The sequence below is a fragment of the Capra hircus genome, chromosome 27 (genome assembly GCF_001704415.2).
Source record: "Capra hircus breed San Clemente chromosome 27, ASM170441v1, whole genome shotgun sequence".
Lineage (NCBI taxonomy): Eukaryota > Metazoa > Chordata > Mammalia > Artiodactyla > Bovidae > Capra > Capra hircus.
This window is the reverse complement of record NC_030834.1, coordinates 42,003,258-42,029,576: the sequence shown is the minus strand read 5'-3', so window position 1 is coordinate 42,029,576 and position 26,319 is coordinate 42,003,258. Positions and strand designations below refer to the sequence as shown.

General features: G+C 40.5%; 1 protein-coding gene across 1 annotated transcript in view; it reads right to left on the bottom strand.

Moving 5' to 3' along the window:
- CSMD1 (CUB and Sushi multiple domains 1) overlaps positions 1-26,319 on the bottom strand; it is a 2,085,346-nt gene that overhangs the window by 405,384 nt on the left and 1,653,643 nt on the right. Inside the window, 5 exon segments of the mRNA XM_018042044.1 lie at positions 8,052-8,239; positions 11,812-11,950; positions 15,087-15,281; positions 17,121-17,447; positions 19,338-19,520. Of these exon segments, the coding sequence (XP_017897533.1) occupies positions 8,052-8,239; positions 11,812-11,950; positions 15,087-15,281; positions 17,121-17,447; positions 19,338-19,520 (1,032 nt within the window).

Sequence of the window (26,319 nt, the reverse complement as noted above, 5' to 3'; positions counted from 1 at the left end):
CTTGTCACCTCTTCTTAATATCTTCTGCTTCTGTTAGCTCCATACCATTTCTGTCCTTTATTGTGCCCATCTTTGCATGAAATGTTCCCTTGGTATCTCTAATTTTCTTGAAAATATCTCTAGTCTTTCCCATTCTATCATTTTCCTCTATCTTTTTTGCACTGATAACTTAGGAAGGCTTTCTGACCTCTCCTTGCTACTCTTTGGAATTCTGCATTCAGATTGGTAGATATTTCCTTGTCTCCTTTGCCTTTCACTTCTCTTCTTTTCTCAGTTGTTTGGCCTCCTAAGACAACCATTTTGCCTTTTTGGATTTCTTCTTCTTAAGAATGATTTTGATCACTGCCTCTCGTACAATGTTATGAGCCTCCATCCATGTTCTTCAGGCACTCTATCAGATCTAATCCCTTGAATCTATTCATCACTTCCACTGTATAATCATAAGGGATTTGATGTGGGTCATACCTGAATGGACTAATTTTCCCTACTTTCTTCAATTTAAACCTGAGTTTTGCATTAAGATGTTCATGATCTGAGCCACAGTCAGCTCCTGGTCTTGTTTTTGCTGACTGTACAAAGCTTCTCCATCTTTGGCTGCAAAGAATATAATCAATCTGATTTCAGTATTGACCATATGGTGATGTCCATGTGTAGAGTCTTCTCTTGTGTTCTTGGAAGAGGGAGTTTGCTATCATCAGTGCCTTCTCTTGGCAAAACTCTGTTAGCCTTTGTTCTGCCTAATTTTGTACTCCAAGACCAAAATTGCCTGTTATTCCAGGTATCTCTTTACTTCCTACTTTTGCATTCCAGTCCCCTATGATAAAAAAGACATCTTTTTTCTGTTTTGGAGTTAGTTCTAGAAGGTCTTGTACATCTTCTTGGAACTGTTCAGCTTTACTTCTTCATCATTAGTGTTGGGGTATAGACTTGGATTACTGTGATATTGAATGGTCTGCTTTGGAAATGAACAGAGATCATTCTGTCATTTTTGAGATTGCATCCAAGTACTGCATCTCAGAATCTTTTTTTTTTTACTATGAGGACTGCTCTACTTCTCCTAAGGGATTCTTTCCCACAGTAGATATAATGGTCATCTGAACTAAATTCACCCATTTCAGTTCACTTTAGTTCACTGATTTCTAAAATTTTGATGTTCACTCTTATCATCTCCTGTTTGACCACTTTCAATTTGCCTTGATTCATGTAGCTAACATTCTAAATTCCTGTGCAGTATTGTTCTTTACAGCCTCGGACTTTACTTCCATCCCCAGTCATGTCCACAGCTGGGCCTTGTTTCCACTTTGGCTCAGCCTCTTGTTTCTTTCTGGATCCTTTCCTCCACTCTTCTTCAGTTGCATATTGGGCATCTACTCACCTGGTGAGTTCATCTCTAAGTGTCATTTCTTTTTGCATTTTCATACCGTTCATGGGGTTCTCAAAGCAAAATACTGAAGCAGTTCACCATTCCCTTCTGCAGTGGACCGTGTTTTGTCAGAACTTTCCGCCATGACCTGTCTGTCTTGGGTGGCCCTACATGGCATGGCTCACATGTTCACTGAGTTAGATAAGGCTGTGATCCAAGTGATCAGTTGGTTAGTTGTCTGTAATTGTGGTTTCCATTCTGTCTGCCCTCTAATTGGATCGGATCAATGCTGAGGAGTTGCACAAATTCAGATGACTGCAATGTATATTCATCTTCACTCCAAAGAAAAGTGATGACTTGAAAGGACATTAAAAACTATGAAATGCAAAAGTTTCTCCTTCTTAAAATGAACTTCAAATTTATTTCTTTTTTTTAACTTAAAAAAAAACTACAATATTGTATTGGTTTTGCCACACATTGGCATGAATCCACCATGGGTGTACATGTGTTCTCCATCCTGAACCCCCCTCCCACCTACTCCACATACCATCCCTCTGGATCATCCCAGTGCACCGGCCCTGAGCACCCTGTCTCATGCATCGAACCTGGACTGGTAATTCATTTCACATATGGTAATATACATGTTTCAATGCCATTCTCCTAAATCATCCCACCCTCAACGTCTCCCACAGAGTCCAAAAGACTCTTCTATACATCTGTGTCTCTTTGCTGTCTCGCATACAGGGTTATCGTTACCATCTTTCCAAATTCCATATATATGCATTAGTATATTGTATTGGTGTTTTTCTTTCTGGCTTACTTCACTCTGTATAACAGGTTCCGGTTTCATCCACCTCATTAGAACTGATTCATATGTATTATTTTAAATGGCTGAGTAATACTCCACTGTGTATATATACCACAGCTTTCTTATCCATTCATCTGCTGATGGACATCTAGGTTGCTTCCATGTCCTGGCTATTGTAAACAGTGCTGCGATGAACATTGGGGTACATGTGTCTCCTTCAATTCTGGTTTCCTCGGTGTGTATGCCCAGCAGCGGGATTGTTGGGTCATATGGCAGTTCTATTTCCAGTTTTTTAAGGAATCTCCACACTGTTCTCCATAGTGGCTGTGCTAGTTTGCATTCCCACTGACAGTGTAAGAGGGTACCTTTTCTCCACACCCTCTCCAGCATTAATTGCTTATAGACTTTTGGATAGCAACCATTCTGACTGGTGTGAAATAGTACCTCATTGTGGTTTTGATTTGCATTTCTCTGACAATGAGTGATGTTGAGCATCTTTTCATGTGTTTGTTAGCCATCTGTATGTCTTCTTTGGAGAAATGTCTGTTTAGTTCTTTGGCCCATTTGTTGATTGGGTCGTTTATTTTTTTGGAATTGAGCTGCATAAGTTGCTTGTATATTTTTGAGATTAATTCTTTGTCCATTGCTTCATTGGCTATTATCTCTCCCATTTTGAAGGTTGTCTTTTCACCTTGCTTATAGTTTCCTTTGTTGTGCAGAAGCTTTTAATTTTAATTAGGTCCCACTTGTTTATTTTTGCTTTTATTTCCAATATTCTGGGAGGTGGGCCATAGAGGATCCTGCTGTGATTTATGTCGGAGAGTGTTTTGCCTATGTTCTCCTCAAGGGGTTTTATAGTTTCTGGTCTTATGTTTAGATCTTTAATCCATTTTGAGTTTATTTTTGTGTGCGGTGTTAGAAAGTGATCTAGTTTCATTCTTTTACAAGTGGTTGACCAGTTTTCCCAGCACCACTTGTTAAAGAGATTGTCTTTTTTTTTATTGTATATTCTTGCCTCCTTTGTCAAAGATAAGGTGTCCATACTGTGTGGATTTAACTCTGGGCTTTCTATTTTGTCCCATTGATCTATATTTCTGTCTTTGTGCCGGTACCATTCTGTCTTGATGACTGTGGCTTTGTAGTAGAGCCTGAAGTCCGGCAGGTTGATTCCTCCAGTTCCATTCTTCTTTCTCAAGACTGCTTTGGCTATTCGAGGTTTTTTTGTATTTCCACACAAATTGTGAAATTATTTGTTCTAGTTTTCTGAAAAATACTATTGGTAGCTTGATAGGGATTGCATTGAATCTATAGATTGCTTTGGGGAGTATACTCATTTTCACTATAATGATTCTTCTGATCCGTGAACGTGGTATATTTATCCATCTATTAGTGTCCTCTTTGATTTCTTTCACCAGTGTTTTATAGTTTTCTATATATAGGTCTTTAGTTTCTTTAGATAGATATATTCCTAAGTATTCTATTCTTTTCATTGCAATGGTAAATGGAATTGTTTCCTAAATTTCTGTTTCTGGTTTCTCATTATTAGTGTATAGGAATGCAAGGGATTTCTGTGTATTGATTTTATATCCTGCAACTTTACCATATTCATTGATTAGCTCTAGTACTTTTCTGGTGGAGTGTTTAGGGATTTCTATGTAGAGGTTTATGGCATCTGCAAACAGGGTTTTACTTCTTCTTTTCCAATTTAGATTCTTTTTATTTCTCTTTCTTCTCTGATTGCTGTGGCCAAAACTTCCAAAACTATGTTGAATAGTAGTGGTGAGAGTGGGCACCCTTGTCTTGTTCTTTTTTTTTTTTTTTTTGTCTTATTCTTGACTTTAGGGGCAATGCTTTCAATTTTTCACAATTGAAGATAATATTTGCTGTGGGTTTGTCATATATAGCTTTTAATATATTGAGGTATGTTCCTTCTATTCCTGCTTTCTGGAGGGTTTTTATCATAAATGGATATTGAATTTTGTCAAAGGCTTTCTCTGCATCTGTTGAGATAATCAAATGGCTTTTATTTTTCAACTTGTTAATGTGGTTTATTACATTGATTGATTTGCAGATATTGGAGAATCCTTGCATCACTGGGATAAAGCCCACTTGGTCATGCTGTATGATCTTTTTAATGTGTTGTTGGATTTTGATTGCTAGAATTTTAAGGACTTTTGCATCTATGTTTATCAGTGATATTGGCCTGTAGTTTTCTTTTTTTGTGGCATCTTTGTCAGGTTTTGGTATTAGGGTGATGGTGGCCTCATAGAATGAGTTTGGAAGTTTACCTTTCTCAGCAATTTTCTGGAAGAGTTGGAGTAGGATAAGTGTTAACTCTTCTCTAAATTTTTGGTAGACTTCAGCTGTGAAGCCGTCTGGACCTGGGCTTTTGTTTGCTGAAAGATTTCTGATTACAGTTTCAATTTCCTTACTTGTGATAGGTCTGTTAAGATTTTCTATTTCTTCCTGATTCAGTTTTGTAAAGTTGTATTTTTCTAAGAATTTGTCCATTTCTTCTGAGTTGTCCATTTTATTGGCATAAAATTGCTGATGGTAGTCTCTTATGATCCTTTGTATTTCTGTGTTGTCTGTTGTGATCTCTCCATTTTCATTTCTAATTTTATTGATTTGATTTTTCTCCCTTCATTTCTTAATAAGTCTGGATAGTGGTTTGTCAATTTTATTTATCCTTTCAAAGAACCAGCTTTTGGCTTTGTTGATTTTTGCTATGGTTTCTCTCTCTCTCTCTCTCTTTTTTTTTTTTTTGCCTTTATTTCTGCCCTAATTTTTAAGATTTCTTTCCTTCTACTAACCCTGGGGTTCTTCATTTGTTCCTTTTCTAGTTGCTTTAGGTGTAGAGTTAGGTTATTTATTTGACTTTTTTCTTGTTTCTTGAGGTATGCCTGTATTGCTATGAACCTTCCCCTTAGCACTGCTTTTACAGCATCCAACAGGTTTTGAGAGTTGTTGTGTATTCATTTTCATTCATTTCTATGCATATTTTTATTTCTTTTGTGATTTGTTATTTATTCAGCAGAGTGTTGTTCAGCCTCCATATGTTGGAATTTTTAATAGTTTCTCTCCTGTAATTGAGATCTAATCTTACTGCATTGTGGTCAGAAAAAACGCTTGGAATGATTTCAATTTTTCCGAATTTACCAAGGCTAGATTTATGGCCCAGGATGTGATCTATCCTGCAGAATGTTGCTTGTGCACTTGAGAGAAAGGTGAAATTTATTGTTTGGGGCTGAAATGTCCTGTAGATGTTAATTAGGTCTAACTGGTCTATTGTATCTTTTAAAGTTTGTGTTTCCTTGTTAATTTTCTGTTTAGTTGATCTATCTATAGGTGTGAGCGGGGTATTAAAGTCTCCTGCTATTATTGTGTTATTGTTAATTTCCCATTTCATACTTGTTAGCATTTGTCTTACATATTGTGGTGCTTCTATGTTGGGTGCATATATATTTTTAATCGTTACATCTTCTTCTTGGATTGATCCTTTGATCATTATGTAGTGGCCTTCTTTGTCCCTTTTCACAGCCTTTGTTTTTAAGTCTATTTTATCAGATATGAGTATTGCCACTCCCACTTTCTTTTGGTCTCTATTTGCGTGGAATATCTTTTTCCAGCCCTTCACTTTCAGCCTGCATGTGTCCCTTGTTTTGAGGTGGGTCTCTTGTAGACAACATATATAGGGGTCTTGTTTTTGTATCCATTCAGCCAGTCTTTGCCTTTTGGTTGGGGCATTCAACTCATTTATATTTAAGGTAATTATTGATAAATATGATCCCATTGCCATTTGCTTTATTGTTTTGGGTTCGAGTTTATACACCCTTTCTGTGTTTCCTGTCTAGAGAAGATCCTCTAGCATTTGTTGGAGTGCTGGTTTGGTGGTGCTGAATTCTCTCAGCTTTTGCTTGTGTGTAAAGCTTTTGATTTCTCCTTCATATTTGAATGAGATCCTTGCTGGGTACAGTAACCTGGGCTATAGGTTATTTTCTTCATCACTTTACATATGTCCTGTGCTTTCCTCCTGGCCTGAAGAGTTTCTATTGAAAGATCAGCTGTTATCCTTATGGGAATCCCCTTGTGTGTTATTTGTTGTTATTCCCTTGCTGCTTTTAATATTTATTCTTTATGTTTGATCTTTGTTAATTTAATAAATATGTGTCTTGGGGTCTTTCACCTGGGTTTATCCTGTTTGGGACTCTCTGGGTTTCTTGGACTTGGGTGAGTATTTCCTTCCCCATTTTAGGGTTTTCAACTATTATCTCCTCAAGTCTTAAAAAAATCTAAGTTTGATATAAATTCTCTATATATGTAGTTTATATAATAATTTGAATTAAATATAAAAGTATTCTATAAATCAATGACAATTAATTTCTTATTATCAGAATATGAATAAAATATAATTTCATATTTAGTCAAAATTACATATAACCTTATATGTATATTTGCATATATGTGTTTGCATATAATTATATAGATAAGCCTGTCAAACAGAGAAATGTACACAAGTTATTAATTTTAGGTGTTAGAAAGGGTTTGGGCAAGATTAACATGAGTAGCAGTGGGTGATGTCAGGAAAGGAAGGCAAGAAAAGAAAAAAGATTAAAAATTCAGCAAGTGAGATATGGACCTTTCATACATTTATAAAATACATGTGTTTTTATACATTAAAGCTTCATTTAGTAATTATTAGATATGCTCCATATATGTAGTACTTATATCAAATTTACATTTTTTTTAAAACTTGAAGTACATTTTAAGAAGGAGAACCTTTTCCATTTCATTACTTTTTAATGTCCTTTAAGTCATCACTTTTCTTTGGAGTGAAGATTGGGCAAGATTAACATGAGTAGCAGTGTAAGATGTCAGGAAAAGAAGGCAAGGAAAGAAAAAAAGATTAAAAATTCAGCAAGTGAGACATGGCTCTTTCATACATTTATAAAATTACCTGTGCTTTTACACATTAAAAGTTCATTTAGTGTATTTTAGGAAAGACTCTAAAACGTTGTTAAAAAAAAAAAAAGAAAGAAAGAAAGCAAGCATGTATTCCTGCACTGGATTCCATACTGACCTGCTCCCATTCATCTTTTTCATCCTATTCTGGATGTGAAGATTTTTCAGAGAAGGGAAGTGCTGACTAGCAGCAGAAAAAACATCCCAAGCTCAGTCCCACTCCACTCCACTTCAGAAGGATAGGCACAGATATTACAACCAAATAATATAGTCCCGTGATCTCCTGATGTGAGAAGCTAAAGCGAAGAGCCAAACTTGGACGGATGGATAAAAACCACAACAGGAAGGAAACTGGGGTTACTTTACATTGTTCTTAAATGTTTTTGATAGTAGTTGATTTTACTGATAGTAGCTGTTTGTCATTTAGTGACAGTTCAGCTGGGCTTTCTCCCTTAGTTCCTTCTTAACCCTCTTAGTTCCACGCCCGCTACCTGGTGAAATGGCCATATACATAATCACAAATAAGTACCAGGACTGCCCTAACCACTTTCCTAGCAAAAAATATTGCTTAGGATGCATAATTTTAGTGATATTTCATGTAGCTCATTTGGCCAGTAGGTATATTTTATAATAGTAGAAATTTATTATTATATTACATTGTGAAGTAAATGAACATATTTCATTGTTTTAGTGATTTTATTATCTTTTTTTATAATAAATCACTGTGTCTTCTTTTTGAGTTGTGAATTAAAAATCATGAAGGCGCTCTGTCCTTCACAGAGAAAGTCCTGAGGATTACGCAGTGCAGTGTGGAAAGAAACGGGAACCAGCAAGCCTCCTGCCACGGGACTCAGTGAGACTGCATGCGCCGAGTTCCACCCGGCAATAGGGCAGGGCCCTGGCATGGGGACCACTTACTCTCGTAGCGAATGAGGAATCCCACGCTGGACCGACTGTTGTCTGTGCTGAACAGGAGGTACATGAAGTTGCCAGTGCTGATGAGGAATTGTGGCGCCTGCGTGCCGTGGTACTCCCCGATCAGCGGGGACGAGCTGGCTGGCCCGTCTCTGACCTCCAGCGTGTCGTAGTTGACTTCGGTTTGGAATCTGCGGGCAAGTGTGTCCAGTGAGAAGAGAAATGCAGGGCAGTGCTAACTTACAGGCATTTGTGTCTTTGCTCACTGAGTGAAAACCCAGGTACAGCAAGAGAAGTAAATAGACCCAGATACAGATGCACTCTCAGACTGGCGCCTGTGGTATCTAAGGTTATTACTAACTTCCGTTCAGCCCCACAGCCCTCCCCATGACTGAATACTCTGTCCAGTAATATCACAAATGGGGTGGGGGGAGTCATTCAGCTTTAAAATATAAATACTGTGAGCCAGTAGATAGACAGACACAGAATCAACAATCAGTGAAAGTCAATCAAGATGAATTTTCACACCATTTTTCCATGATCCCCAGTATAACATGATTACAGATTTCTTAAAATGAGCATATTGAAGTGACATGATCTCCTAAAGGAAAGAGGTAAATCAAACAACATGACACTACTTTAAATACTTTTCCTGAAATACAGAATCCTGTGCCTTTTAAAGCTGCACTAACTCTCTTTTTTCTTTTTTTAATGTTTTTAATTATGAAAGTATGATAACATACTTGGAGACTTGGAAAATACAGAGCAATGTTACATATATAATAGTTCCACTATATATTATAATTGTTTTATTAAGTAGATAAATTAAGATTTTTAGTTGGAGTTTCAATATCAAGCTCTCAAAAATAATAGAATGAATAGACAGAAAAGCAGAAGAATATAGTAGACCTGGGAAGCACTAAAGCTGCACGGCCTCCGTATGACAGTGGAAGGACACTGGGCTTCAGAAAGCAAATGCTGCTTCAGTGATTTGGGAAAGTTAGAACAGCTTCCAAGAAGTGCCTCACTTTCCTTCCCGTAAGGGCTTATGCCTCCAGAGAACCTGGTCTGGTGTTATGCTCATACACAGTTGCAGCCACTTGGGTGCTCTCTGATACAGCGGAGGTGCCATTCCAGACACTGAGATACTTGTGTAAATGGGCCCGTCTGAGCTAATCGGCTTTCAAAGGGTCTGGCGTGGTCCCCAGGGAGCAGCTCACTGCTGGAGCCTCTGATGCACTCAGTGATCAGGGAATTCGGGGGAAGCCTGTGCCATGGTCCCCAGGGTGGGCATTGCATGGTGCTGGCAGGGAGGAGAAAGAAGGGACAGAGCGGCCATCTTAGGCCCCTAGCACAGAGCAATGGAAAAAGACGAAATCAAAGGACCCTGCCCTGTTGATCATTAAATCACACAATTTTCTTTGTGTGTATTTGTGTGTGTGTATAGTTACTCAGTCCTGTCTGACTCTTTGTGACCGTATGGACTATAGCCCACTACACACCTCTGTCCATGAGATTCTCCAGGCAAGAATACTGGACTGGGTCCCTCACCCTCCTCCAGGGGATCTTCCCAACTCTGGGATGGAGCCCATGTCTCTGGTGTCTCCTGCACTGGCAGGAAGGTTCTTTACCACCATCACCATCTGGGAAGCCCTTTCTTTGTGTGAATGCATAATAATAATATATTCTTGCAACTAACTTAGAATGGTCCCTGACCCTTCATCTTCCACAAAGAGGAATTCAACCAACTGGTGTAGCGTGTGGCTAGGTCAGAATATGGTCAGAGGCCAGGCATTTGGGGGTGGGGAGAGAGGGCAGCTTTGCATTTTACTGTGAAAAATGTTCTCTAAAGCGTCTATGGCTTCATAGTTTATCCGAGTTCACATTCAAGAAGCCTAGATGAGCATGGGATAAATCTCATGTCCAGTATCTGCCCTGAAGTTTTCACAACTTTCATCTTGAGAGACAGCCAGGACAGATAGAGGGCACACCTCAGCAGCTGGAGGATCTCCAGGGCAACTTCAGAAAGAGAAATGTAAATAATTTCCATCATCTGGCAACCCATCACACACTGCATAACAATACCCTCAGTGTGGAATTTAAAACTGTTTGTGTAAACACACCCTTTATTAGGATGCCAGCCCACAGCTCAAGTTATAAACCTAAGCACTATGCAAGTAATCTTTAGAAGACTGTGTGCAATGTACAGGGTAAAAAAAATCACAAGTGTCTACAAATATCCGAAATGCTGGAATTTAGCAAATACCATAGTCCAATAATATAAAAAAGACAAGATTGAGAAAAATTATGAGTATTTTTTTTTCAGCAACTGAAAATGGAACACTAATAAATTGTGCCAAACCAGAATGTGAAATCACCATTTTTACTAAATGAGTTAAATGTGATGTGCTGCTGGGAATCAGGGTGTGTGTCTGCTTATTTCCCCTCTCAATACTAGAAAGTATAAAACATTATAATAAGAAACTAAATTCAATTTATTTAATACTTATAAAGTTCTTTTTTTCCATTGACTAAGATTATATGCCAGAACCCATTCTCTAATATAATGAATACATAGACCTTTTTTTTTCTTTTCTTCTGAAAGATTATCCTACTGAAGTCATAATTATCCCATCAGATATAATAATGTCAATAATAACTTCAAATATAAACAGTTGCTGCTGCTGCTGCTAAGTCTCATCAGTCATGTCCAACTCTGTGCGACCCCATAGATGGCAGCCCACCAGGCTCCCCCGTCCCTGGGATTCTCCAGGCAAGAACACTGGAGTGGGTTGCCATTTCCTTCTCCAATGCATGAAAGTGAAAAGTGAAAGTGAAGTCACTCAGTCGTGTCCCACTGTTAGCAACCCCATTTACTAAGTGATAATACAATTCCTGCTAAAAACCTTTCCTTTATGGATGCTATCATTGAGTATTAGGAAATTAGTGTAGAAAATAATGTCATAAGGTATATCTGTCTTGAGACATTGTAATATTCTGAATACTAGAACCCTAAACTCAGTCTGCTTAAGAAGCTCATTGCTGGAGAGAGCTCAGTTTGCTCAGATATTAACCTTGAAACACTAAACAGAGATACTTCCTTGGATTTTAAAGCACTGGGGTCCATTCTATAGCATTTTGGGGTCTTAATTTTCAAATCAATGGTTGAGACAATCCAGACAATATTTTATCATGGAGAATTCAAATAGCATGCTTCTTCTTTTTTAGATTATCAAATGCATTATCCAACAGCCAAGCTGAGCAGCACTCCAGTGATGGAACCACTCGTGGCTAATTAAAAGGTAAGAAATCTGTTGCTCACAGTCTGCTATTAACTCTGCAACCCAGACCACCTTTCAGTTTCCCAGAGCCACTCCGAAAGCCACAGAGCTCTTCTTTTGTGCTCTGCAAACCCCTAAGGGTTGAAGGGCTCCATCTGCAATAAAACACCGAGCAGAATTTATTCCACCTTCAGGTCCAAAGTACAGAACTGGACTCAAGGGCCAGTGACTGCGAACACTGGGAATGCTGTCTGGGGCCACCACACCCTCAAGCACGTCTGCAGAGGTGCCTTAACTGTGGGCTTAGAGGACAAAACAGAGAACAGAACTTACTGAGCAAACACCTCTTCTAAATGAACTCCTTTAGGGGAACCAAAGGTGAAAACCTCATCTTTCTAAAGACTTAAGATTCATTTAAATAAAAACGCTGGGTATTCATGGGTCATCAGGTCCAAATTAAGGAAACCAAAGTTTTTTCTTACCTATCAAAAGTGATTTTGATAGAGTGTCCTGGTTTTGCTTCAATTATCCATTCACAATTTAAGGAATCTTTGTAATACCCTGGCCATCCTGGGGGCAAAATCACTCCACTTGAAGCTGTCAGATGTCCTCCACATGGGGCTGAAAAATGATGCAGGGGTCAGAAGGTCAAATCATGTACATGTACCATAGCAGCACCTCAAAAACAGCAGGGATTCATTCCTGAGTTCATAGACTTGATGGTTTCTAGTATTCAAGCAACGGTTGAAAGTTTGTTAGTAGCTCAGTCATGTCCAGCTCTTTGTGATCCCAAGGACTGTAGCCCGCCAGGCTCCTCTGTTAATGGGATTCTCTAGGCAAGAATACTGGGGTAGGCTACCATTCCCTACTTCAGGGGATCTTCCCAACCCAGGGATCAAACTCCAGTCTCCTGCATTAACAGTGGATTCTTTACCATCTGAGCCACCAGTTATTTCCAAGTAAACTGAGAGTAGTGAAATCAGAGCACGTCTATTTCACACCTGGGCATTTATCATCAACCTTCAGTAAAGTTCTTTTCACCTAACAATGGTATTAATGGTACAGTCTGGGAGAATGGTCAGCGCCAAACACCTCCCAGGAATTATCACGTTCAATCATCACAACAGAGTCGCGAGGCAGGGATACCACCGATACTCATATCTTACATGTATTCATGTCAACAAATGTCTGCTGACAGACTTAATTACCTCGCATCTACAATTAAAATATTCTGCAGTGTGTGCATATTTTAAAATATGTGTATGTGTTGATTCACTTCAAGGTATCTTCATTTCATTAAAGTAATTTGCCATATATAATTTACTAAATTCTTTTTCTTTCAAATCTCTTTTATAGTACTTTGTTTATTCACATTTTACACTTTTCATTGGATCACTTTGGGTAATTTATATTTTGCCAGGAAATCTCCAATTTTCTTTGAAGTTTAAAAGTTGTTGCCATTGAGATGTATTCTTGTACAGTCATTTTTCCCTCAAGGTAACTTGTGTTTTTTAATGACACTGAATTGCACAGAAGAATAAAAGCTGGTTAGGTGTAAAACAAAGACAGAAAAATCTTTCTCTCAGCAATTGAGTTTCTCAGTACAAGTAAACTTTAACAATCTCTTTCACCATTAACTAGTCTGTGTTTTGGATTCCCAGCTGGCACTAATGGTAAAGAATCCTCCTGCCAACGGGTTCGATCCCTGGGTTGGGAAGATCCTCTGGAGCAGGAAATGGCAACCCATTCTAGTATCCTTGCCTGGGAAATCCCAAGGACAGAGGAGCCTGGTGGGCTACAGTCCATGGGGTCTCAGAGAGTCGGACATGACTAAGTAACTAAGCACACACACAGTCCTCTGTGTTTAGGGGCTTTGCTGTTGTTGTTAACAACCCATACCTGGGGTTTGCCTTGAACTTCATCAGAATGTCCCTTCCAAACAAGGAGAGAATTGCCACTCACATTTAAAGTGATACTGTCTCCTTTTGTCTGACTCTATGGGATTGCTCACCTGCTGCTGACTGATGCCCCTTTATTCCCCCTACTGCAAAGGAATGTGCTGGCCCTGAAGCTTAGACCCATCTTCACACCACCTACTGCAGGCGAGCACACCCACAGCGAGAATGTGGCAGAGAGAACAGAGATTAGAGAGTATTGCTTGTCTTGAGATTCTTTCTCATAAAATTAGTCACACCTCAAAGTTAGTAGTGATACACTTCCTCAAGCAGTAAGTACAAACACATTCAGTCCTACCCCAGTATTCATACCATTTATTTTAGAATCCTGATTCTAAGCTTACTGAGTTATAAAGGATAATGACCTATTCAGTTATTAACACTAATAAAATTTAAACTATTAAAAAAACCCCATATTTTAAAAAAGCAGTAAAAATAAACAAAAAGGGAACTCCTACTGTGGATTTCTTGCTCTTCAGCTGATCAAGTGTTCATCCTGGGGTGGTGCTGATAGTCCACCAAATTGTCTTAACAATTTGTGAAACTGCAGAAATGAGAACATCTTTCTGTAAATTTAGGAGGGTCAACCAATGATGACTGAAGATAATGCTGGTCCTTGAAACAATGAGAAATGACTCTGGTGGCAGGGCTGGGGACACGGCAAGGTGGTGAAGTGTAACCCTGCTTCCAACACTGGTGAGTAAACATGGGGTGGGGTGGGGGTGGATGGGTGGAGTGGGGGGATTTTAGGGCAGTTACAATACCTTGTAGGTCACCATCGTGGTAGATACACCATGATATACATTGGCCCAAGCCCAGCAAATGGACAATCACGAGAGTGAGCCTGTGGACTCTGGGTGATGATGACTTATCCCTGTAGGTTCATCAGTTATAACAAATGCACCACCTGATGGAGGACCTTGCTGATGGGGGAGGCTGTGCATATAGGAGGGCAGGGGGTGCACAGGACATCTCTGTACCTTCCCTTCAATTTTGCTGTGAATCTAAAGCTGCTCTAAAACTTGTACTCTTTAAACAGATCTGCATTTCCTTGGCATTTATGAGCGATACTTTTATTAAGCTTTCTTAGCTCATTATGCACGGGCAATTCTGATAAGAGGGGTTTGAGTATATATCATAAGTAAATATTCCCCTACCTGAATATACATTAAAAGTAATACCCTTCTTTATTCTTTCCCCTTTGGTTTTCCTATACAGGTAACTAGAGTGAAATGTCAAGAAGAAAACTAGTCAGGTTGTATATATGTCAGTTACCCAAGGGCAACAAAACAGGTAACTAAAAATGATGCTGTTTACAGAGGATGAATTACACTCCCCCCAGATGCTACTCTGGATTCCTAATCCCAGCATCTTAAAATGGGACGCTATTTGGAAAGAAAGTTACTGCAGACATGGTTAGTCAAGATGAGGGCATTAGAGCAGGCCCTAGTCCAGTATGATAGGTGTCCTTAGAAGGAGGGGACTGGGACAGAGATGCATTCTCACAGGGAGAATGTGTGGATGCTGCTTCTACAAGCCAAGACAAGCAAAGCCCCAGAAGCCAGGAGAGGGGCCTGGAACATCTGCCCTGCTCAGAGCCTGCCCTGCTGACACCTGGACCTTGGACTTCCAGTCTCCAGGACCATGAGACGCTAGCTCCTACTGTCACAGCCACCACTTGGTGGTCCTCGGTCGGCTATGGCAGCCTTAGGGAACCAGGGCTGCTGTCTGTTTGCTCGTTCGTTTTCTGTCAGAGGCTCCCTTTCAGAGGAAGGTAAGAGGCAGACGGGAAGGGCCCACACCTTCGCAGCGGGGGACGGTGGAGCTCCAGACCACGTTCCCATCCTGCAGGATGCAGGTGATGGACTCCGAGCCCTGGGTTTTGACAAAGCCATCATCACAGTGGAAAGAGACCGAGCTCCCCAGCAGGAACCTGTCACCAAAACGCCGCCCATTTATGGGGATGCCAGGATCGTGGCACTCGTTTTGACCAAATGCTGAAAAGAAAAAAAAAAAAAAAACAAACATTGGAGTAAAAAAAAAAAACACTTGAATATTAATCATGAGTATTAAAAAAGAAAGCAGAACCACTTATAAAGCAGTTTTAGCTATTTTTCAGAGATAGATAAATACATTCAATAAACAGAATATTGATACCTAGAGAGACAGAAGGAGAGAGATGGGTAGATAGACCTCATTATCATCCACACAGCATCCCAAAATTGGAAGGCACTTTTTCACTAAGAAAAATGGAGATGAGATACGTAGGTGACAGAAAAGGATTTTGGTTCTGACACATCTAGGTTAGCATCCCAGCCCTTGCGCTTACTACCTGTCCCTGGGAAGACTGCTCTGGTCATCTGAGCCTTTCTGTGGTTCATTTGCTAAGTTGTGCCTGGACTGCAGCCCTCCAGGCTCCTCTGTCTTCCACTGTCTCCCAGAGTTTGCTCAAATTCATGTCCATTGAGTTGGTGATGCCATCTAACCATCTCAGTTGGTGATGCCATCTAACCATCTCATTCTCTGCCACCCCCTTATCCCTTTGCCTTCTCCTTATGTAGCCCGCCTATCTCCTCTGTCCATGGAGTTTTCTAGGCAAAGAATTCTGGAGTGGGTTGCTGCTTCCTTCTTCAGAGGACCTTCTCAATCCAGAGACTGAACTCAAGTCTCCTGTGTCTCCTGCATTGCAGGCAGATTCTTTACTGCTGAGTCATCTGGGAAGCCCCTATTGGAGCCTGCTGCAGCTGCTGAGAAGTCACTTCAGTCGTGTCTGACTCCGCGCAACCCCATAGACAGCAGCCCACCAGGCTCCCCCGTCCCTGGGATTCTCTAGGCAAGAATACTGGAGTGGGTTGCCATTTCCTTCTCCAATGCAGGAAAGTGAAAAGTGAAAGTGAAGTCACTCAGTTGTGTCCGACTCTTCGTGACCCCATGGACTGCAGCGTTCCAGGCTTCTCTGGCCATGGGATTTTCCAGGCAAGAGTACTGGAGTGGGTTGCCATTGCCTTCTCCACTATTGGAGCCTACTTTTCTTTATTTACAGAATGAGGAAGATGAAGCTTATAGTCCAGAGTTGCTTCAATGTTAAATGAAACAATTTCTGTCAAATCCTAAGCAGATCACCTAAGAGAAGGAGGCAGTCAGCACATTTTAGCTTATAACTCCTGTTTAACATTATTATCTTACTTTATTCCCTCAGAAGTACAATTTAAGCAGATGGTCTTAAATATAAGCTATGATCGAATGAGGAGTCTGAAGCAAAGAAAAGTTAGCTGTCTTATCAAAATTCACTGAGTACATACGAGTTGTTGTTTAATTGCTCAGTTGTGTCCAACTTTTTGCAACCCACTGGACTGTAGCCTGCCAGGCTACTCTGTCCATGGGATTTTCCAGGCACAAATATTGGAGTGGGTAGCCATTCTCTTCTCCAGGGGATCTTCCCAACCCAGGAATCAAAACTGGGTCACCCACATTGCAGGCAGATTTTTTACCACTAGGTCACCTGGGAAGGCCAAGTCCATACATTTAGCAGGTGTTATAATCCATGACTCCCGACTCCAAATACCTCATTGCTTTTCACTACTCTATTCTATTGCATGGAGGACACAGGGGTGGATGGATGGATGGATGGACGGGTAGAAGGAAAACCAGAGAGAGACAAGTATGTGAGCCACCAGTCCTCACTATAGGGGTGAGTGACCAAGACACCACAACAGAGTGGGGTATTTTTTGGGGTTCTCAGGATAATGTTATATAATTTTGTGAACTGTGACCATAAAACCCCAGAGTAGAGCCAGCAGAGACCATGAACGCAGGGTGGGTGTGGATGCACTTACTGGTGTAGGTGATGTTGAAGCCTCGGCCGGTGGTGGAGTGATCCGACTGGAACTCCAGACGGACGATGTGTCCGCTGCTGGCCAGCTGGGACGGCACCTCATGGCCTGAGAACGTGCCTAGCACAGTTATGTCTGAAATCCCGTCATCTTTGACCGCAAGGAAGTCAAACTGAGGCTCCACGTCAAAGTCATTAAAGATGAGGTGAATTCTGCTGCCCGGCTCCGAGATGATCAGCCAGACGCAGTTCATGTTGTTACCGTACTCTTCTGGGTAATTCGGTGAGAGGATGATTCCTGATGATGCCGTAAAGTTGAAGAAACAGGAAACTGTGAAGACACACAGATAATAATAGTTTCAAACAGTTTTGTCCACATCCGAAGATCTGGCTATGTGCCAAGGACCTGGGAAGGAAGTCTATACCAGCAGCTAACTAGGATGGTTCAACTTTTTCTTTTTTCTTTTTTTTTTTTTTTTAATTTTGAGAGTATCTACTGAATTTGTTACAATCCAGCTTCTGTTTTTATGTTTTTTGGCCTCAACATATATGGGAATCTCAGTTCTCTGAGCAGGGATTGTCCCAGGTTGTGAACAAATTAAGCTCAACATACAGAACAACCATCTCCTATATATAATCAAGTGTATGCTTGATTCAAAAATAACTATCAAGTTGACTGAAACTTGTGGCAAATATTAAGATTTATTGTTATAACCTTCTTCCTTCAGAAGAGCAAATATTAATATGAAAAATTATGCTGGTTTCATAAGGACAATTTCCAGAAAACAAGGTTGATTCTAATCAGTTTCCTATTTTTCATTTTGAATTTTGCATGTGCCTTAAAGCACACTTTTTGAAATTAAATTTTAAGTCATTTACAGGGTAACGATGATTAAAGAACAACTTGGAAAATCAGACCAAATCTTGGTGGCTAATATAAAAGTCTCTTGGAATATTTACTTAATGTGTACTGAGAAATCAGTAAGATATATGTTTTATACATGTCTATATACATATTCTTTGGGAGGGAACATCTATTGGACTTATTTCTAGGGTGTGGATTTGCTTATTATTTTACATTATTTCCTATATGTTTCCAGGTTATTGCTATACTTAGTTGTATAAAAAATCTGTTTCTTAATCTGCTATGTAGTCCTTCTTTTCTTTTTTTTTTTAGTTTTTTATTTTTTTAATTTTAAAATCTTTAATTCTTACATGCTACTCGTTAAATCACTTACAAGGGACCTACAGACCATAATACAGAGTGACATAAGTCAGAAAGAGAAAACCGAATACTGTATATTGACTCTTACATGTGGAATCTGAAAAAACTTGGTACAGACAATCTTATTTACAAAGCAGAAACAGGGACGCAGACGTAGAGAAGAAACACATGGACACCAAAGTGGGAAGAGGGGCTGGATGAATTGGGAGACTGGGGTTGATATATATACCCTATTGACACTATATATAAAATAAACAACTAATGAGAATCTTAAAAAATAAACTAAAAGCAAGACAAAAAAAAAAAAAAAACAGGAAGCAGGCAATTCTTCCACTGAAACGCAAAGTGACATCACTTCAAGCTCACAATTGCGTGTTAAGTGTCGCGGGATATTGTGTGTCGTGTGCTCAGTCATGTTCTGCTCTTGCAGCCCTGTGGACTGCCGCCCACCAGGCTCCTCTGTTCATGAGGTTCTCCAGGTAAGAATACGGGAGTGGGTTGCCATTTCCTTCTCCGGGGGATCTTCCCAACCCAGAGATGAAACCTGCATCTCTCGCATCTCCTGCACTGGCAGGGGGATTCTTTACCACTCAGCCACTTGGGAAGTCCCACGCACTACTGACACTATGTATACGATAGATAACTAATGAGAACCTACTGTACAGCTCAGGAAACTGTACTCAGAGAAGCCATCACAAGACAATATTAGGTTGCAAAGACCCCAGGCCCTGTCGACGGATGGCTCACAGAGCTGGCATCAGCCCCTCTGGATGCAAGGGATGCTCTGTGGACCTTGCTCATGGAAAGCTCTCATCGACAGTGTATCCGTCTGGTAGTAAGAACATCACTGACTGGTTTTACGTCAGTGGAGAAAGAAGAGCTGCATTCAAGGAGCCCTGAGTGCTTCTGGTCAATGTTACATCTCCCCCCGCCCCCATCAGGGCTCTCCCACCCCCCGGGGCAGCTTGGAACAGATTCCGCCAGGAGAGTACTCACATACACAGCTGGGCTTGTTGCCAGACCACTGGTTGTTCTGCTGACACGTGATGACTCGCTCCCCCACCAGCTCGAAGGCCGCCTGGCATTCGAATGTGAGTGTGTCTCCATGGAGGAAGCTGCTGCCGGTCCGCTTCCCGTAGGCTGGGATGCCTGGGTCCCCGCACCCTCCCTTCTCAATTTCTGAAAGGAGGACAGATGAGCAGACCGTTGAGAAAACATGGTGAACGTTTTCAACAGCTTAGAAAGTGAACAGCAGTTGACTTTTGCATTGTTTCCATAAACAGTTTCATCTAATATTTATTTAGCAGAAGCCAGAAAAAATATATACTTCAAATTTTGCAGAAAAGTGTTTACCTTTTCTTTCAAAGGAAACACAAAGCTACACAGATGTGTTGACCATGCAAATATTAAAATTAATATATGTTTCTTCCTGGTCTACACCTTTCCTTCATGCTGTCCATAACTGCTGCCGTTAAAATGTAAGCATCAATTTTGTTTTAATTGATGTGTTTTTTAATGTAAACCACACAAGTAAGATGGTTCATTCCCTACTGAATATTTAAATCAATATATCCTTTTGAATATTATTTGTCTTAAATTGGTGTTAGAACTCATTTAGGAAACAAAATGAATATATTCATGGTCTTCTGATGAAAAGAAAATGTGTGGATTCAAGGCTCTTTTCATTAGCACATGATTATAATGACATGTGGATACAAATGCACCAAATTATACACACATTTCAACTTTGCTCTGTCACAAATGTTAGTGATACAGGATGTATTAACTGAAATATGTTTATTCATTGATTCATACAAAAGTATTTCTTGAGGGCCAACAGTGCGTCAGGTTCTGTTTTAGGTAAAGAGGTTAGTGGACAAACAAGACAAAATTCCTCCACGCACAGGGCTGACATTACATAGAGGGAACCAGTAACAATTTGTGAGGTAATGAAGGAGACATGGGCCAGGGTGCCTGGACCTGCAGCAAGATGCTGGGGAAGCGGTGGTCTGCAGAGGAAGGGAGGGGCTCGGCCAGAGCCGCCTAGGGTATTTCTGTGGGAAGATTTTGTAGGGTTTTCAGAAGATACACAACATGATCTGAGTACAAGTTCCAAAGACCCTCTGTCGGGCTGGGAGTGGAGGCAAGAGAAGGGTGAATTTCCACAGCTCAGGGAGGTTTCTCTGTGCTTGGCTCACAGATGCATCTCTCAGTTCATGGTCCTTCCTGAGTTCTTAATGTGTTTGCACTTAGTCGTCTTGCTGTGAGCAACAGCACATTCAGATGGAGCAACATAAATGCTTTCTGATGATGTCTCAGTGTTTGGAAAGTCTGTGGAAGTGACTCAGCTGAATTTCTGGGTGGTTTTCAGGTACATTCCTGCCTTGTGGGGAACCTGTCCAAGCTCAGAGATCGATCCAAAGATGGCGTATTCTCCAGAGAAGAACCCCTACTTCTGAGTGTTCAGGAGTATCAGAGGTGAAATCAGCTGGTAATATAATGGTGGTGAAACTTCAACATGTAGGATATCAGCCCATCTGTTTTTGAAGCAAATTAGCACAAGAAACACAAAACCAAACCAAACCAGGCACTTTGTGCAAACAAGTTCGTCACACTCTCCTGACGGCTCAGGCTATCAAATTAAAAAGACGGCCTAAATCGTATCAGTTAAATGGGAGATAAAATGTTCCTGGATGCAATGCAGGCCAAGAAAGCCTTGGAGGACACTCTTCCTTAAGGACCAGCCTTGGAGCGCAAGTGGATGAACCTGAGCTGAAGCAGGAATGGGTCTACTTGAATTTAATGCTTGGATTACCTTGAACCAAATTTCATTGACTGAAGGCAATTTGGACTGGTGGTTTATAACAGAAAAGGCCTTTTTAAAAAAAAAATTTATTCATTTTTCATTGAAAGATAATTGCTTTATAGTATTGAGTTGGTTTCTACAAAACATCAACATGGATTTGATGTTGAATCAGCCATAGATTTACCTATGCCCCCTCCCACTTGAACCCCCCTCCCATCTCCCTCCCTATCCCACCCCTCTAGGTTGTTACAGAGCCCCAGTTTGAGTTCCCTGAGTCATACAGCAAATTCCCATCGGCTATCTACTTTACATATGGTAATGTATTTTTCCATGTTACTCTCTCCACACAGCCCACCCTCTCCTTCCCTCCTCCCCCAAGCCAAGTCCATAAGTCTGTTCTCTATGTCTGTCTCCACTGCTGCTCTGCAAATAGGTTCATCAGTACCATCTTTCTAGATTCCACATATATGCATTAGTATATAGTATTTGTTTTTCTCTTCCGACTTACTTCACTCTGTATAATAGACTCTAGGTTCATCCACCTCATTAGGACTGACTCAAATGACTCAAATTCCATTTTATGACTGAGTAATATCCCACTGTATATATGTACCACAGCTTCTTTATCCATTTATCTGTTGATGGGTTTCTAGCTTGCTTCCATGTCCTAGCTGTTATAAACAGAGTTGCAATGAACATCTGTATCCTTTTCAATTTTTGTTTCCTCAGGGTAGTAGGGTTGCTGGGTCATATGGCAGTTTCATTTCTATCTTTTTAAAGGAATATCCATAGTGTTCTTCATAGTAGCTGTACTAATTTACATTTATACCAACAGTGTAAGAGTGTTCCCTTTTCTCCATACCCTCTCCAGTATTTATCATTTGTAGATTTTTTGGCGATGGCCATTCTGACCAGTGTAAGGTAATATTTCATTGTAGTTTTGATTTGCAGCTCTCTAATAATGAGCAATCTTGAGCATCTTTTAATGTATCTATTAGCCATCTGTATGTCTTGTTTGGAGAAATGTCTGTTTAGGTCATTTTCCCACTTTTTAATTGGGTTGTTTGTTTTCCAGAATTTATTTGTAAATAGATGGAGAGATATTCTATGTTCCTGGGTTGGAAGAATCCATTTTATGAAAATGACTATTCTGCTAAATGTAATCTACAGATTCAGTGCAATTGCTATCAAATTACTAATGATATTTTTCACAGAACTAGAACAAAAACTCTCACAATTTATATGGAAACACAAAAGATCCCAAATAGCCAAAGCACTCTTGTGAAAGAAGAATGGATCTGGAGTAATCAATCTTCATGACTTCAGACTATACTACAAAGTTATAGTTATCAAGGTAGTATGATACTGGCACACACACACACACACACACACACACACACACACACACACACAACCCAGAAATATAGACCAATGGAAAAAGATTGAAAGCCCAGAGATAAACTTACATACATATGGATACCTTATTTTTGACAAGGGAGGCAAGAATATACAATGGGGAAAAGACAGTCTCTTCAATAGTGCTGCTGGGAAAACTGGACAGCTCCATGTAAAAGAATGAAATTAGAACACTTCCTAACACCATCAGTTCAGTTCAGTTCAGTCGCTCAGTCGTGTCCGACTCTTTGCAGCCCCATGAATCGCAGCACACCAGGCCTCCCTGTCCATCACCAACTCCTGGAGTTCACTCAGACTCGCGTCCATAGAGTCAGTGATGCCATCCAGCCATCTCATCCTCGGTCGTCCCCCTATTCTCCTGCCCCCAATCCCTCCCAGCATCAGCCTTTTCCAATGAGTCAACTCTTCTCATGAGGTGGCCAAAGTACTAGAGTTTCAGCTTTAGCATCATTCCTTCCAAAGAAATCCCAGGGTTGATCTCCTTCAGAATGGACTGGTTGGATCTCCTTGCAGTCCAAGGGACTCTCAAGAGTCTTCTCCAACACCACAGTTCAAAAGCATCAATTCTTCGGCTCTCAGCCTTCTTAACAGTCCAACTCTCACATCCATACATGACTACTGGAATAACCATAGCCTTGACTAGACGGACCTTAGTCGGCAAAGTAATATCTCTGCTTTTGAATATGCTATCTAGGTTGGTCATAACTGTTCTTTTATAAGCGTCTTTTAATTTCATGGCTGCAATCGCCATCTACAGTGATTTTGGAGCCCCCAAAAATAAAGTCTGAACACCATACACAAAGATAAACTCACAATGGATTAAAGACATAAATGTAAGAGCAGAAACTATAAAACTCTTAGAGGAAAACATAAGCAGAACACTCAATGACATACATCAAAGCATGATCCTCTATGACCCACCTCCCTCGGTAATGGAAATAAATAAGTGGAACCTAATTAAACTTAAAAGTTTTTGCACAGCAAAGGAAACTACAAACAAAGAGAAAGACAGCCCTCAGAATGGGGGGAAATAATAGCAAATGAAACAACTGATAAAGGATTAATTTCCAAAATATACAAGCAGCTGATACAAGAGCTTCCATTTGATGTGACCTGTCAGGGGAATAGGGGTCAGGAGCCCAAGGTCCTGGCCAAGGACTCAGCTCTGAGGTCAAGAGTCAGAACACTAGACTTGGTTTGGAAATTCCCCGGCTCTGCTGGGCCACCTGATGCAATTTAGCCTTGAAAAGTCTCCATTTTCACTTCCTCAGTTTACTACTTTCTACCTCACAGGGCAGCTGTGAGAGTTAAACTATATAATTCACATAAGTCCTGGCATATAGGGCTCTTAAAATTAGCTATCACTATGATTATTAGCAAGCCTTAGACTTCTAAATGCTTCTTTTTGCCTCTGTGATGTTAAAGTTCATAACTTTTTATAGTGAAATGAATTAATGGCATTTGTGGGAATACTGCTTTCTACATTAACGGAGTCTGGGAACTCCTGACTTTGCAGAGTGCATGGAAATAAAATGGTTGTAGACACACCGTGCGGAAAGTCTTTCTGCTTCCCATGCTGAGGGTTTAGAGTGTCTAGTGGCGCTTCATCTCCACCAAAGATACTGGTATTCCCTGACCCAGACATAAGGCCAGGGCTGGCCTGGAGCAGAACCTGGGTCTGGTGAGTCCTTTTTTAAGAGTTTGGCAGGGACTTGTGATGTCAAGTCCAGGGACCAGCGTTGGACTAGTAAGATCCACTATCAGTAAGTCTGCATGGAAGAGCTGGACCCACTCATCAGCCACAGAATATGAAACTTCCCTTGGGGAGCATTTTTGGGCATTTTGTAACCGCGTCAATCCTCCCTCTATATGGAACAAAATGGCAGATGTCAAAGATGACCCTGCTGTGCTCATGCTTTCCTAGAAACCATAGTCTATTATCAATGAAAACACTGAAGCCCCCAGAGGGGAAAATGAGTTGATCAAATATCTCTTCCAAATGATCACTCTAGAAATGGGATCTGATAAAGAGGAGTCTAAGGGAAATATTAGGTTGCAATTATTCCCTCTCCCCTTCTCAGATGCTGCCTTTTTAGCAACTGGGGACATTGGTAAACAAGTCTAATGGGGACTGAATGGCACACCCATTTATATGTTTTTCTTTGACAGTGATTTTAAAAAGTACACAATAATGTTATTTCAATATTTTTCATGTTGATTAATATTCCTAAATTTTATGAAGTATTACTTTTGAATACTAATTTTATAACTGATCTAAACATTTACACTACATTGACATTACATATTTAATGCTCACCTCTATTACATTTTATTTCTTTGTGATAGTCCATACTCATCTCACACGCTAGTAAAGTAATGCTCAAAATTCTCCAAGCCGGGCTTCAGCAATACATGAACCGTGGACTTCCAGATATTCAAACTGGTTTTAGATAAGGCAGAGGAAGCAGAGATCAAATTGTCAACATGTGCTGGATCATTGAAAAAGCAAGAGAGTTCCAGAAAAACATCTATTTCTGCTTTATTGACTATGCCAAAGCCTTTGACTGTGTGGATCTAAATAAACTGTGGAAAATTTGAAAGAGATGGGAATACCAGACCACCTGACCTGCCTCTTGAGAAACCTATATGCAGGTTAGGAAGCAACAGTTAGAACTGGACATGGAACAACAGATTGGTTCCAAATAGGAAAGGGAGTACATCAAGGCTGTATATTGTCACCCTGCTTTTTAACCTCTTTGCAGAGTACATCATGAGAAACGCTGGGCTAGAAGAAGCACAAGCTGGAATCAAGATTGCCAGGAGAAATACCAATAACTCAGATATGCAGATGACACCACCCTTATGGCAGAAAGTGAAGAGGGAACTAAAAAGCCTCTTGATGAAAGAGAAAGAGGAGAGTGAAAAAGTTGGCTTAAAGCTCAACATTCAGAGAATGAAGACCATGGCATCTGGTCCCATTACTTCATGGGAATTAGATGGGGAAACAGTAGAAACAGTATCAGACTTTATCTTTGTGGGCTCCAAAATCAATGCAGATGTGACTGCAGCCATGAAATTAAAAGACGCTTACTCCTTGGAAGAAAAGTTAGGACCAACATAGATAGCATATTCAAAAGCAGAGATATTACTTTGCCAACAAATGTCCGTCTAGTCAAGGCTATGGTTTTTCCAGTAGTCGTGTATGGATGCGAGAGTTGGACTGTGAAGAAGGCTGAGCACCGAAGAATTGATGCTTTTGAACTGTGGTATTGGAGAAGACTCTTGAGAGTCCATTGGATTGCAAGGAGATCCAACCAGTCCATTCTAAAGGATATCAGCCCTGGGTGTTCTTTGGAAGGAATGATGCTAAAGCTGAAACTCCAGTACTTTGGCCACCTCATGCGAAGTGGTTGACTCATTGGAAAAGACTGATGCTGGGGAGGGATTGGGGGGCAGGAGGAAAAGGGGATAACAGAGGATGAGATGGCTGGATGGCATCACTGCTTTAAAACCATTAAGGTGAGCCATATCCACTTGACAATTACTGATCTACAAAAGTCACTCAATTAAAGCCAGTCCTTAATCTGAAATGTCGTGGCTGCTCTCTGATATTTACCACATGATTAGTGCACAGCTTCCCTGTAAGCCTGCCCACCGATGAGAACTGTTATTGCTCACATTTAGTGCCATCTTTGCGCCTGCTTTGGCCCCAGCACATGATAGAAGAGGTGCAGATGAATGAACGCTGCTTTACGG